Source organism: Podarcis tiliguerta (genome assembly GCF_965153285.1).
Source record: "Podarcis tiliguerta genome assembly, chromosome: 1".
NCBI classification, from domain to species: domain Eukaryota; kingdom Metazoa; phylum Chordata; class Lepidosauria; order Squamata; family Lacertidae; genus Podarcis; species Podarcis tiliguerta.
In genome coordinates, this window is record NC_139534.1 from 57,918,658 (window position 1) to 57,933,435 (window position 14,778).

Genomic DNA, 14,778 nt, shown 5'->3' on the forward strand with positions numbered 1-14,778 from the left:
GGAGTATACGCGCCAAATGACGGGAAGGCAGAATTTTTTAAGAAGTTGCATGGGACTTTGATGGACTATCTCGACTGCAAAATAATAATGATGGGGGACATGAATGGAGTGGTCTCTACAAATATGGATAAAGCACAAAGACAAATGATCTCTAAAGAAGGTAGATTACCAAAGATCTTTTTTGAGATGACAGAAAATATGGACCTAATAGATATTTGGAGGACTAGAAACCCTCTCGAAAGAGAGGGAACTTTTTTCTCGGAATCTAAAATGACATGGACAAGAATCGACCAAATCTGGGTATCTAGTGTGATGGCTGCAAAGATAAAAAAAGTGGAAATCTGCCCAAAAACCTGCTCCGACCATAACGCAGTGAAGATGGAAATGAAATTGACAACAACTGGATCCTTTAGGTGGAGAATGAATGACTTCCTATTTAGAGATGAACAAATTTGTGAAAAGGCCCTAAGGACATTGAAAGATTATTTTGAGATTAACTTAAGAACAAAAGTTGAAAAAAGAATAATTTGGGACGCAAGTAAAGCCGTGATGCGAGGCTTCCTGATACAACAGAATTCAATTAAGAAGAAAAAACAAAATGAAAGGAAAAGTAGAATTCTGGAAAAGATGAAGGAAGGAGAAAAGAAATTGAGGTCCAATCCAAAGTCTCATGAAATATTGAGAGAAATAAAATATTATCAGATGCAGTATATGGAACTTACAAACCAAGAGATAGAATGGAAAATTAAACAAATGAGACAGAGGACATTTGAATCAGCAGATAAATGTGGGAAGCTTCTTGCATGGCAATTGAAAAAAAGACAGAAACTGAACACTGTTACTTGTCTGGAGGAGGATGGAAGGAGTATATGTAAGCCGAATGAGATAAGTAACTGTTTTCAAAGTTATTTCAGGAAATTATATTCACAAGGGCCTGTGAAGGAACAAGAGATAGATGAATTTTTGGAAAATTATGGACTACCAAAAATCTCGGAACAGAACAGGCTGATTTTGAATCAAAAAATAACAGAACAAGAAATAGAGGAAGCCATTCAAAAGACACAATTGGGAAAATCTCCAGGACCAGATGGCCTGACGGCTAAATATTACAAGGTTTTGAAAGACTGTCTAGTACAACCATTGAAAGAAGTATGCAATGAGATACTGGAAGGGAAGGGGGCACCTGAATCGTGGAGAGAGGCTTTTATATCACTTATACCAAAAACTGAGACTGAAAAGAACCAGGTTAAAAACTACCGCCCGATCTCACTTTTAAATGTGGATTACAAAATATTTGCAGACATTTTAGCAAAAAGACTTAAGAAAGTGTTGATAGGTGAGATTCATAAAGATCAAGCTGGCTTTCTCCCGGGAAGACACATGTCGGACAATGTAAGGAATATAATTGACATTGTGGAGTTATTGGAAACAAACATTAATAGAAAAGCAGTATTGATTTTTGTGGACGCGGAGAAAGCCTTTGACAACATTTGTTGGAGCTTTATGAAAAAGAATCTCCAGGGGATGGGGGTAGGCCAAGGTTTTGAAAATGGTATAAGTGCAATATATTCTAAACAGAAGGCAAAACTAATTGTGAATAATGTGGTAACTGAAGAGATAGCTATAGAGAAAGGAACACGACAAGGATGCCCCATTTCTCCCTTACTTTTTATTTCAGTCTTGGAGATATTGTTAAACATGATTAGAAAGGACCAGTTGGTAAAAGGAATTCAGTTCGGAGCGAAAGAGTATAAGTTAAGAGCATTTGCAGATGACTTAGTCTTAACATTACAGCAGCCGAACACTAGTACAAAAAGAGTTTTAGAACTGATAGAAATATTTGGTCAAGTTGCAGGATTTAAATTGAATAAACAAAAAACTAAAGTGCTGGAGAAAAATCTAACAAATGAGGAAAAAGAGGCATTCCAAAAAGAAACTGGTTTGGGGTTAGCAAAAAAAGTTAAATATTTGGGGGTAAATCTGACATCGAAAAACGTGAATCTATTTAAAGACAACTATGATAAATGTTGGTCAGAAGTTAAGAAAGATCTAGACACATGGTCAGGATTGAAACTTTCTCTGTTAGGAAGAATCGCCGTTATCAAAATGAATGTATTGCCTAGAATGTTATTTTTGTTTCAGACTTTACAAATAATAGACAAGATGGATTGTTTCAAGAGGTGGCAGAAAGACATATCCAAGTTTGTCTGGCAGGGCAAAAAGCCTAGAATAAAATTTAAGATTTTAACAGATGCTAAAGATAGAGGAGGCTTTGCCCTGCCAGACTTAAAACTGTACTATGAATCAGCAGCATTCTGCTGGTTGAAAGAATGGCTGCGCCTCGAGAATGCAGACATCTTGGATCTTGAAGGATTTGATAATAGATTTGGTTGGCATGCATATCTATGGTATGATAAGGTAAAATCTCATAAAGGTTTCAAAAATCATGTTGTCAGGAAAGCTTTGTACAATGTTTGGATTCGATATAAAGATTTACTTGAAAGTAAAACCCCCAGGTGGTTGTCACCTATGGAAGCCAAAGAGGTGAAATAATTGAATATGGGGCCACATTGGCCTAAATATTCTGAAATTATAGTACAGGATGGTGAACAACTGAAACTGAAAAGTTTTGAGGAGTTGAAAGACAAGGTGAGAGATTGGCTACATTATAGACAAATAAATGAAGCATTTAAACAGGACAGAAAGATAGGCTTCCAGATGGAGAGATCCAAACTAGAAACAGAATTGTTAGAACCCAATACTAAAAACCTATCAAGGATGTATAATTTGTTGCTGAAGTGGAATACTCAAGATGAAATGGTGAAGTCTAGTATGATTAAATGGGCACAAGATATTGGACATGATATTGAGCTTGCTGACTGGGAGCAGTTGTGCACCACTGGTGTTAAATTTACGGCATGTAATGCCTTAAGAGAAAACATTATGAAAATGATCTACAGGTGGTACATGACTCCTGCTAAGTTAGCGAAGATCTATCATTTGCCCAGTAACAAATGCTGGAAATGTAATGAAACTGAGGGAACCTTCTTTCACCTTTGGTGGACCTGCCCGAAGATTAAGGCATTCTGGGAAATGATCTATAATGAAATTAAGAAAGTTCTCAAGAGAACCTTTTTCAAGAAACCAGAAGCTTTTCTCTTGGGCATGGTGGGCCAAATGGTGTCAAGGAAGGACAAGACATTTTTTATGTACGCCACAACAGCAGCAAGAATTCTCCTAGCAAAGTATTGGAAAACGCAAGAACTACCCACGCTGGAAGAATGGCAGTCGAAGGTGATCGATTATATGGGATTGGCGGAGATGACTGGCAGAATTCGAGACCGGGGGAAGGAGGCGGTGGAAGAAGATTGGAGTAAATTTAAAGAATATCTTAAAAATCGTTGTAATTTGGATGAAAACTAAGGTTCAGGGCAATAAGAGGTAAAGAGCTACAGCTGTTAATACTAAGTTAAAGAAAATTTAATTGATGGAAAAAAAGGTATACATTGTTTGACTAAAAAGTTGCTGAAAAATCTGAAATAAGGATGCAGAAAAGGGGTGGTATGGGGAGGTCCATTTTATATGTTTGTTATTGTTTTTGTTTATGTTATTGTTATGTTTGTTTTTTATGTGGAAAAATAAAAATTACTTAAAAAAAAAAAAATGAAATGGTTCTGTTTGTCTTTCTGGACTTGTTCTGAAGGTGTTTAGCGGCTCTGTAAAGTTGGGGCCTCAATGTGCTTTCCAACCTCATTTAAAAGACCAAGCAGCAAATAATGTGCCTCATTTCTGCACTTGATGTATTGCCTGCATCTCCTTCTCTCACCCACCTGGTATCGTGTTAACACACAAGGCATGTGGACAAGAAAACTAAATATCGGTAAAGGAGGAGCTTCTGTTCAAACACATTCAAGAAATCCCAAACCAACACAGATGTATAAAAAGACTGCAAGCTTCATGTCAGCATGTGGGAATGTTTAAGGAGGGAGAGAAACGAGGCTTTCTGCCCTGTAATTAGTCTGGCTGAGAATCAAGACCTGTCTTTAAAAAACAAACAAAAAACAACACTCATACCCCTAATCATCAGAAAACCACATTGGCTGGGTGGGTCAGTGGGAGGGAACCGTCTCCCCCAAACTTGTTCTTTCCCCCTTTTGTAGTTGGCTTGAGGGATGCAGGTTTCATTTCACACTTAGACATCAATTCTATGCATGTACATGTAAGAATGACCCACTGAGGGGGAACATCTGTGGGACTGGGGATCTTAGAGGTACAGGAAAGTACTGGACTGAAGATGAGAACAATTCTATTTAAAGGGGACTCTGCAATCCAGGACAGAGGCCTTCTATGTACGGTAATCAGCACAGTTCCCCATGTTGAAGGGCCTGAGAGATACCTGTGTTGGGTACAATGCAACCAAAGTAAGGGACTTCTTTTGAATCCCATTGATTTTAGTGGGAGAGGATTAAGCACGAAGGAATCCATTCTGAATTACTGTTTCTTCAGTAGACCCAGCTAAACTGGTCACGGCTTAGGTGGTAGTCCTATATATCCTAACTGGGAATAATGGGACTTACTTTTGAGCAAACTTGCACAGGGATCACACTATAAGTCCCACTTTAACCAATGTGACAAACTTAGTCCCATTACTTTCGATGGGACTAAATTTAGCTTGAGTGTGGCCACTGTTCTCAAAATAAGAGCAGGCCTTGCCAGAAGTCTTGAAGGTGTTACAAAGACCTGCAAACAGCTTTGTTTTCATTCTCAGAGAGTTGCACCTCAATTTTATGCATGTTTACTCAGTGCACAGTGTTCAATGGGTCTTATATATTATCTCATAAATAAATCCTAGAGCAGCTCACATAGAAGTATGCAATAAAATATCAGATGACACACAACTAAAACGAAAAGCAGCAAGAAAATAGTTATGATAAACTAAATCAAACTGTTCACATTTCACAAGGGCCCAAAGGATTGTGGGGGAAAGGTGCTGCTTAAGCAAACTGTGAAACTGAAGTAGAGAAGACAACTGACAGAAGGAGGGTGCCACAACTAAGAAGGCTCTTACATGGGTCACCGCCACCCCAGACTCTGCCAAAGTGTTGGGCCACAAAGAGGAACCCTTCTAGAGATCTTAACTGTCAGTTTGGCACATACTGGATGAGATGCTCCATCAGGTACTTGGGTCCCAGTTTTTCAGAGCCTTGTAAACCAATGAAATGCATTGAAGTAAGATTGGAAATGAATAGGCAGCCAATGCAGTTCATGGAGACTGACTTAACACCCTCCTCCTAATCGAGCAGCAGAATTCTGCACCACCACAACCTCCAAAGTATCTTCAAGAAAAGCCCCATATAGAGGGCAGTACAGTAATCTAGCTGGGAGGTAAGGTTACCATCACGTAGATCACTGTGGCAAAGCTAGCCCAGTCCATGAACTGATATAGCTGGTCAACTAGCCAGAACAGCAAATAGGGTCTCCTAGCAGTGGCGTAGCGTGGGGGGTGCAGGGGGGGCCGGCCGCACCGGGCGCAACATCTGGGGTTAGGGTTAGGGGGCGCAAATCCACGGGTTAGGGGGTGCAAATTACTTGCCTTGCCCCGGGTGCTGACAACCCACGCTACGCCACTGGCTCCTAGCCACCTGGTCCTCCTGGGACAAAGCTGGATCCAGGAGCATTCCCAAGCGATGAACCTGCTCATTCAGGGGGAATGCAACTTCATTCAGAACAGGCCAGCTCCCCATTTCCTAGACACGGGAACTAATGGGAACTTTATCAGTATGTATGCACAGGATTTCATCCTTAAATGGGGGGTGAACTTCACTAACTAGTAGAAGCAAGTCCTGCACAAACCAAAAAATATTATCACCAATCTGAAAATTGGGAATAAGTGCTCCAATTAAAGGTAAAAAAAGTGCTTCAGCCAGCATTCTGCCCGCTGAGAGATGTGTGTCTGTGCACTACCCAATTAGCTTTCTGTTTCGCTCAGTCAAGATGCTAATGAAAGAGTTCTATTAGTGGATGGCACATCCCATTGGTTTTCCAAAGCCACAGGCTGCAATATATAGCTGATAATAACAACACTATTATTGACCCAGGGCTTTCAGCAGTGCTGGCAATTTCATGCCACCATCAAGCAAAAGCATGCTGAAAACATGGGAGTGCAATGTTAAAGCAAGGCCACAAAGCAGCTAGCCACAAAGGCTTCAAAGTGCAGAACTTCACTGCTATTATCCTGGATTGAAATAACCTTGTTCTGTGGGAAACCTGCCACCCTGGCAGGCAAAAGAGATAATGGCCAGGACAGCCGACCGGAGTGTGACCAAAGATGAAAGCTGCCCTTTTATGCTAGGGAACTATTTTAGAACAAACAGCAGTACATGAACACTTGACATGGGGAGAGAGAGGCAAAACTCTTAAATTACAGTTTTGCACTACACTGCAGTCCCTGTTCTTAAACGTAGCCAGGAATATAATGACAGGTCAGCCTTGGAGGAATGTGATCCAGGGGTTGTGAACCAATAGCCATTTAGCAGAACATCTTCCGAGAAATACAAAATGGCCAAGCAAGGCAGAAATATCCTGGCATGTGATGCTTTGGTTATTTTGTACCTACAGTATATATCAATAGTAGGTCAGGAATGCAGCTATATACAGACACCTTTGTGATTATTTAATTGCATTTATCTTTACTTTTTCAGACGAGTTTTCGCACTGCTGTTACTCTCTATTTCATGTACACCGAGAAAGATAATATGTGAATGTGTGAGACTGCTGGCATCCGTCCCTGCTTGGTAAATTACTACAAGTCATTTCCTCGAAGGCCATGTTTGTGCCACTGTAATTGCTTCATTGTGAAAGTAGGTGCATTTATTTATCAGGGACTCTGATCAGCAAGAATAGCAAGGTGTGAGACAGTTGCCTGACAGCACATGCAAACAGCAAAGGAACGATTATATGCAAGTGTTTGCACTTTGCTATGGGGATCCAGGTTTGAGTATTAGCAGCAAACTGGTGACTTACAGAAATATGTGCAGATGTTGCATTTATGCCTTTACTGTGTGTGTGTGGGGGGGTACTTTTTCAGCTTGAGGACCGCATTCCTTTCCAGAGGCCACACGTCAGTGTTGGACAGGGCCAGAGGCAAATGTGGGCAGAGCTAGGAACACAAATTTTCTTTCTGTACGGGGGGGGGGGGGAGGTGTTTAGTTTCCACAGGCATCTGCACGCCTCTCTCAGTCATTTGTCCAGAGAAGCAAGGAGCACTATCAGAGAACAAGGACACATTCTAGCCAGAAAGGGACACTCTGGCTAGGAGCCAGAACCAGTGAGGATGAATAGAGCCTGGGGAGAGCTTTGAGCCCTAAAGGGCCACCTGCAGCCCATAGACTTAAGGTTCCCCAACTCGGCATTCAAAATGAAAGCCAAACTGAGAGGTCATGAGCACCTCATTACACGAGGGTGAATGCTCACAGGTTTGGACTTGCACCAGTTTTGGGCTTTCTACCAATAAAGCTGGCCAGGTGTAAAGCTATCTGAACCAGCACAGACCATGTCTGAATGTTTTCAAATGGTTTGGGGTGATTCTTCAAAGACATGCCCATCTAAAACAAGCTATCTCTAGAGAAGTGAAACTCTTGGTCCATGATGCATTATGCAATGTTATCTTGACCTCACTTTTAAATATAGATTTAAGTAGAAAGCCCATGCACACTTCCTTGGGAGGAAGCCCCACTGACCATAGGAGGGGACATGCGTATGATTGCACTGTGAGGATACTTGAAGCTTCTGCCAAGCTCATTTCTGTCACTGTCTCCTGTGCGCTCTGCTCACCATGGCCAAGTCAATTGGCACGTGTCTGTATTCCTCCCACTGTTCCATAAAATCTCATGCTTACATGTTTGTTTTGTGGCTGCAGCCTTCAAGGATGTAGATATGGGGGAGTGTTTGCATAAATGAAGGGCCATTCCAAAAAGTTGCCCACAGGCATTGTGCTTCTGGACCTGAGTGAACCCATCAAAGCCTTGTGTTTGTGTTAATATTAAAATGGGTGTCCAGCTCTTATTGATGTGAAATACAGGTTGAAAACCCAGGTGACACAACCTATTTTGTTTTTATTAATACAGACTTGCACAACAGAATGGTAACTTGTAAAATTATTTAATTACGGTACTTAAATAGAAACAAGATGGACTGGAGTCAGGGAAGAAGAAAATGCAGCTTTAAAAAGAATGTTCTGAGGTTTGTACCTAAGGAAACATAAAAAGGTTCTAGGGTAATTATTATCCACCTGATTTGTTAATACAAGATAAAAGATTGTGACTTTAGGATCCTTCCTAATAGATTAAATATGTCTCTGTAGATAAGCCACCACATGTCTGAACATATACCAATCAGCAGTCACCATGGAAACTAATTATTTAATAACAGATTGAATAGCTGTGATCATGCCAATAAAGAATAAAGATCACATTTTTTTGTACAATTTAACACACATGCCTCAACATACGTTCACTAATATTCGTACAAACCTCCTGCAGATAGAAACTACACTGAAAACACACAAACTAGCAAAAATAAAAGACAAATAGTATGCATGGTGTAAATATAGTATGCAGTTTACACAAGTATATTTAATAGTTTTATCAGTATATCTTGGGCTATCTGCTTTCTGTATGGTTGTTGCATGTTTGTCAAGTGTGTGAAAGCCCAGCAGAGCGGAAGATGAGAGACAGAGAGAACAAACACTGTGATGGGCAGCTCAGCCGTGAGTTTATGAAGAACGCCAAGGATTAATTTCTTCGTCTGCTGCAACCCCAAAGGGTGACCTGGGAGATGAGTTCCAAGGCACATCAATGCATCAGTATAACGCACCAGATGACCTGAATTACAGCTAGCAGGTGTTTTGTAGTGCATAGTGGTTGAGTTACACCAGTTGACAGTTTCAGTAAAGAGCCATATTAATGGTCAAAAATACATTCACAGGAATGCTCGAGACCCTCGGCTCACTTCTTGTCATCATCGTTAGGAAAGAGTCTGTAAGCCAAAAAGTCCATGGACTCCTGAGCCAGCTTGGAGAGGTGGAGGACGCCCGTGATCACCAGAGCAATGAGCATGAGCGGCAGCACCACATTCCACACTGTGGCAAGGACATTGTAGCACCTGGCTTTGGAGCCGTAGCGATGGGCAGCTTCCAGGTCACCGGACACCTTCTGATCCCGTGCCTTCAAGAAAGAATAAGGAAGAGGCACAGAGCATTAGTAAGGCTACACAGAAAGAAAGCGATGGGGAAGGGAAACCCCCTGTGTAGAGCAGAACAACACAACTGAGAAGGACAACACCCAAAACTGGAGTCACAATGTTAGAAGCGACTATGTCAAGACAGCTATGCATGTCTGGGAGCTGGATTTGGTCAGTCTCTTTGGTCTACACAGTGCCTGTGGTATTGGGGTCAGTCCTCATTCTATTCCCCTGAAGTTCACAAAGCAAATTGGGTGGGTGATGGTTGGCACACGTGACACCATCCAGATGTAGGAATGGCTTACAGAAGCCCACACAAGTTGGCATTGCCTTATAGTGAGCACTTGTTCCTGCATTCCATACACATCCGTTTAGTGCTAGAAGTCCCAAAGTGGCAGCATAAGATGCTCCATGCGCTTAAAGGCCAGTGGGTGCTCAGTAGGCCAGTGGATGCACAAGCTGGAGCTTTCACAGGGACAGAAGTATGGCACATCCTCGTTCCAGCTCTCTAGAACCAGTGACCTATTTTACTTCTGCTAGTCATTACATAATGTTGATTCCCAACCCACATCCATCTCTCCAGCTTGGCTTTCCAAACTCCTTTTCCAGGTCTAGAGAGTTTCTGGTTACTTACATGTTACTGCTGTTTCTTTCCTGTTATGTTAAATGCCAATCTAATTCTTTGTAAGTCATTTTGGGTTGCCCTGGGCAAGACAAAATGACTAACAAATTTAATAAATCCATAAATAATTTTTTACAATCATTACATCAATCACAAACCAAAGAGAGTGTACAGTAGCTTTCTTATCTCTGGATAAATCACTGACTTAGCAGTAGTTCCGCATGCAGGAATGTGTTGAAATATTGGCTACAGTGCCTTTACAATAGCCTGTCCCAACTCTTAATCCCATTTCCTCTCTGCAGACTATTAATTACACAATTTAATGAACTATCAACAAATCAGCGTGAGCCAGTGGGAATGGAAGGAACGGCATGACACACCACAAATCGATCCTATACATTTTATTGTACTCTTGCCCCTGTGCGTCCTTTACAATCTTTGCTTCACTTCAGGATAGCTAACTTCTTTCTTTATTTCTTTTGCTGGTGCTGCTCCTGCACCTTTAAATAACAGCCTAGTTGACAATATGCAGTAGCTAAGACTTTCTCCCCATTAATCTCCATACCAGGAAACATTTCCTTTGAAATATTTTTGGATGTCATAGCTCTGAAAAGGCATCATATTATCCTGAACAATACAATATTACAAACAATAAGCTCTAAAGACTGGTGTACATAGAGGTGGGGAGAATTTGGTTCCTTCCCAAATTTATTTTCTGCAGCTACATACTGGGAAATGTCATCTGCATAAAAATGAGCTGTTTGAAGCATGTGCTCTATCAGGTATAACATTAAGTAGCCATCGAGTGATTCCTGAAGTCACATTTCTGCACCAGGTGTAAATTTTTGTCTCTGTTATCCTGTATTTTGCTCTTTAAACTTTCATGAAAAACCACAGCTATCCAGAAATTCAACTCTCCTTCCAGCAGTTTCACACATGACCAGGTTATGGTGCAGTGAGTTTGTGGTATTTCCTCGATTACTAGATATTTCTACTTCAATTTCTACTTCTGTTTCCTTTGCCTTTTAAAAAGTGCTTCATAATCCGGAGAACAGAAAGAAATGGAAAAATTATTATACAGGACCCACTTGAAATGCATGCTACAATCCCCTGGGGAAAGCAGCATTTTAAAACTTAAATTCAGGGTTGCAATCTGGCCTGTTGTTTTTAGAAGAAGAACTATGGAATGGAATTGCTGTGTGAAACAGTAAGAGACAGGCTCTGGAGTTTCACAGCACTGTTCATCATTATGCCTAGATATGTCCACTTCCCCAAGATAGACTGAAATGCTTTCCTCCTTATCTCTAAGGTTCCATAGCAGATTCTGTGTAAGTGATGCCACCAAATACCACAGCTAACCTCTGGGAATTGCTCTCAACCAGAATTCTCTGGAGGGGCCATTCCAGGCAAGTATGTAGCTCCAGTGCAGGGCCCAAGAGATAAGAACCAGTGGAGAATCTCCCTACCTTGACAGAATAAGCAAGGGCGACAAAGCCAAGGCAACACAGGTTCATGTAGATGGTGTTGAATACGGACCAAATCATATAGTCGCGAGGGACCACCGGAGGCTTGACAGTGATGACCGTTGGAGAAGGTTCCTGCTTACGGGAAGACATGGGCAGGTAGTCTTCACGAGGATAAGAAGTGTCCATGGCTCCAGTTGGACGAATCACACACCGTTTCCTTGGAGGAATCACACTGTTTCCTAGCAGTGGCAGCCTGTGAGCGGGGGAAGGCAGGGACAGCTGTTTATATAGTGCCCAGCCAAGGCACAGATTCATCTCCATCTATATATAAAACAGGGAAATTGCAGCTCTGGTTTGACTGTGGTTATCAGAAATGCTTTGCCAGGACTGAGAGAACTGTTTGGTTTCCAAGCCTGCCCTCGCTCCCTTGGACAAGGAGTGCTTTTTATAACCCTGTGGTTGGTGTTGGCCCAATGCCGTCTCAGAGAGCTCCAGCAATTCAGGCACTTGTCTTCAAAGGCAAGTACGGGACAGATACAAACTGGAGCACGACAGGGTGCTACTTACAGGGCAAGTGCTCTCATATGTGTGAGGTCATCAGGTAAGGGCAGACAGAGCTAACAAACCTTATCTTGTAGGGGTTTTTACCCCTATCCCTGCAGAAATGTCTCCTGCTTCTTACCCTTCCAGTGCTTTCCCCTTGCACTTGTAGGTTACAAGGTTTTAAAAGCCAGCTGACATACTCTGGTTTCTCTTCAGATCGTATAAAACTTTTGCCTTTTACTAAAGATTCATGAGTTTTCATGTAATTTTTTGAGGCCTTGCTTTGGCAGGGCTGAAAAACAACAAAGCAAAAAGCCAGCTGATGACTGCATTGTGTCTGGTTCAGCCCACCATCTCTGCATTTTACAATTTATATTAAACAGAGGAGGACTGTTTAATGTAGATTGCAAAATGTAGAAACGGTGGGCTGGACCAGGAAGATGCAAAGTGTTTGTGCTGTTGACTTAAAAAAAGATTTTAAAAGCCACTAAAGGAAAGAACAGGGTGTTAAACTATAGAATTTGACCTCACAGGGGGCAGTGATGGCTGCCATCTTGGATGGCTTTAAAGCAGGATTGGACTAATTCATGGAGGAGGAGGCTACGAATGACTACCATTGAAGATAACTATGATCTGCCTCCATGGTCAGAAGCAGTATGCTAGAAAACATGGTAGGGCAGAGCGTTCTTGCGCTCTGGTCCTACTTGAGGATTCCCCACAGGCATTTGGGTGGCCACTGTCAGAACAGGATGCTGGGCTGGCTGCGTCATTCGCTTGATCCTTCATGCTCTTCTTACCTTCTTGTGAGTTCTAACTTTGACCTCATCTAGAATTGTGCTTGTCCTGTGCCTAGAAAACACACAGGACAAGCTTTCTCCCGTGCTTTCTAGGCATGGGTCTGAGTGGTTTTGCCCTTGCCCCACTGCTGGAAATCCTGCTGTTGAGCAATAAAGGTAAAGGGACCCCTGACCATTAGGTCCAGTTGCAGACGACTCTGAAGTTGCGGCGCTCATCTCGCTTTATTGGCCGAGGGAGCCGGCATACAGCATGACTAAGCCGCTTCTGGCGAACCAGAGCAGGGCACGGAAACACCGTTTACCTTCCCGCCGGAGCGGTGCCTATTTATCTACTTGCACTTTGACGTGCTTTCAAACTGCTAAGTTGGCAGGAGCAGGGACCAAGCAACGGGAGCTCACCAACCTCACTCCTGAGAAAACCTGATGGATGTTTGCTCTGATTCAGCAGTAAAGATTAGGATTCCCTAGGGGAAAGCAGTGAGACAAGCAAGTCTGGCTGAACCCTTTGATCAGAGCTGTAGCGCTTGAGGTACAGGTGTTTAACTCCCCTCCCCCCCCCCGTATTACTTCCTGGATTCAAATCACTTTCCTGAAGCTGCTATCAGCCCCTGGGAGGGTGAAGTGGGGAAAACAGCTACAACAGTTGAGCTGCACCTGTGTTTCCTTCCTGTGGGGATAACTTGAGCTTTGCGCGCAATTTAGAGGAAGGGATTTGCATTAGAATATGAAACCTTAAAGACATTCTCCTCCTACTGCCACTGTTAATAATAACATTAGAACAGTGTACCTGTTTTACAGTTAAGGGATCTCCTGCATTGTAGTCAGTTTGGCTCTGTATCACTCCTGTATGGCTGTTAGCACACCGCTGATGTTTGTACTTCTCCTGCTCCTGCTGCTGCTGCTGCCGCTGCTGCTGCTAGTAGAACTTGAAAAAATGTTTGTAACTGTGGTAGCTATTGGATTACCCAACAATAACAAAACTGCAAGGGTTATCATACTATGTCATGGTGAATCTGACAGTGAAGTGTGTGCACCCCAAAAAAGAAAGGCAGAGAACTGCCCTGTGTTTCAGATCTCTATGGGCAATAGAACACGCTGGGCTAGAGGAAATGCAAAGATGTATGGAAATGGACCAGGTGTCTCCATTACCTGTCTCTCTTTTCCCCAGCACCTCTCTCCTCTCTGTGCACTAGAGAGATCTCAGTCCGGACACCAATATCACCCACCCTCCATAAGAAGCAATCATGCTTATTGTTTAGGACTGTCACCTTATAACTCAGTCCTAAGCTTAAAGAACAAAGATTCTGTAGGGATTTTTTTATCAAGGGCAGCTTTTATCATCCCCACCTGACTCGCTTTGCTTGCCAAAAAGAAAAGAAACAAAACCCTTTCCCACAACTATTAAAAGTAAACGAGCTCCGTGTCTTTAGAAATTCAGTCAACTGGATTTATGTATGAAATTATTTGCTGAGTTGCCCTACAACTGATTTCTGTTTACTGCAGCAGGTGGCCCTTCCTTCGTCACAAGGATCATTCAGTCCATTGTGATGCCACTGGATCTGACCAGCTGAACTGCAGCCCTTTGGCCCTAATAATGAAAAAGGAGGGATACAGTATGATAGTGGCAGGCTTTCCAACACTAGGGCAAAGGAGGATAGAACTCACCCCTGTATCTGTTGCACAGAAGAGGCATTTTCTTTCTTACAGCTATTAAAAGTCAATGAGACTTTCCCCTTACTGGTCTTCCTATAAAACCCAAAGCTGTATAAACACAGGTCTCTGCTATAAAAGTAGCCTGTGAAAGAAGCTCAAAAGCTTGCAAGTCAAGGTTATATATATGTAACTACAGTATAAATGTTAGAACATCAGGCTCCCCCAGTCTCTTTTCTTTGGCTCCATCACGTGGCTAGAAGAAAAAGCGCAAGAAGGCTAAGCAAAAAGTAGAGGGTTTTAAGATTAAACAATGGTATTATGGTATGGGATAGACTTCTGAACACCACTTGATCAGATGTGTGAATTGGCTTCCTTACTAGACAGGTAGGGAGGGGTGTGGGGGGTGTACACACACACACACACACACACACACACACACACACACATGTGAAGGGGG

General features: G+C 42.3%; 1 protein-coding gene across 1 annotated transcript; it reads right to left on the reverse strand.

The window, feature by feature from the left end:
- Window positions 1-8,144: 8,144 nt before the first annotated feature.
- IFITM5 (interferon induced transmembrane protein 5) lies at window positions 8,145-14,058 on the reverse strand. Its single transcript, XM_083432350.1, has 2 exons — window positions 11,329-14,058; window positions 8,145-9,224 (listed from the first exon to the last, which is right to left on the reverse strand). The coding sequence occupies exons 1-2, from the start codon at window positions 11,647-11,649 to the stop codon at window positions 9,006-9,008; spliced, it is 540 nt and encodes a 179-aa protein (XP_083288476.1). The 5' UTR covers window positions 11,650-14,058; the 3' UTR covers window positions 8,145-9,005.
- Window positions 14,059-14,778: the final 720 nt, after the last annotated feature.

Coding starts and splice junctions, on each gene's coding strand:
- IFITM5 (XM_083432350.1), bottom strand. CDS start 11,649: ATGGAGATGAATCTGTGCCTTGGCTGGGCACTATATAAACAGCTGTCC. Junction 9,225..11,328: donor CCCTTGCTTATTCTGTCAAG/GTAGGGAGATTC, acceptor TCTTTCTTGAAG/GCACGGGATCAGAAGGTGTC.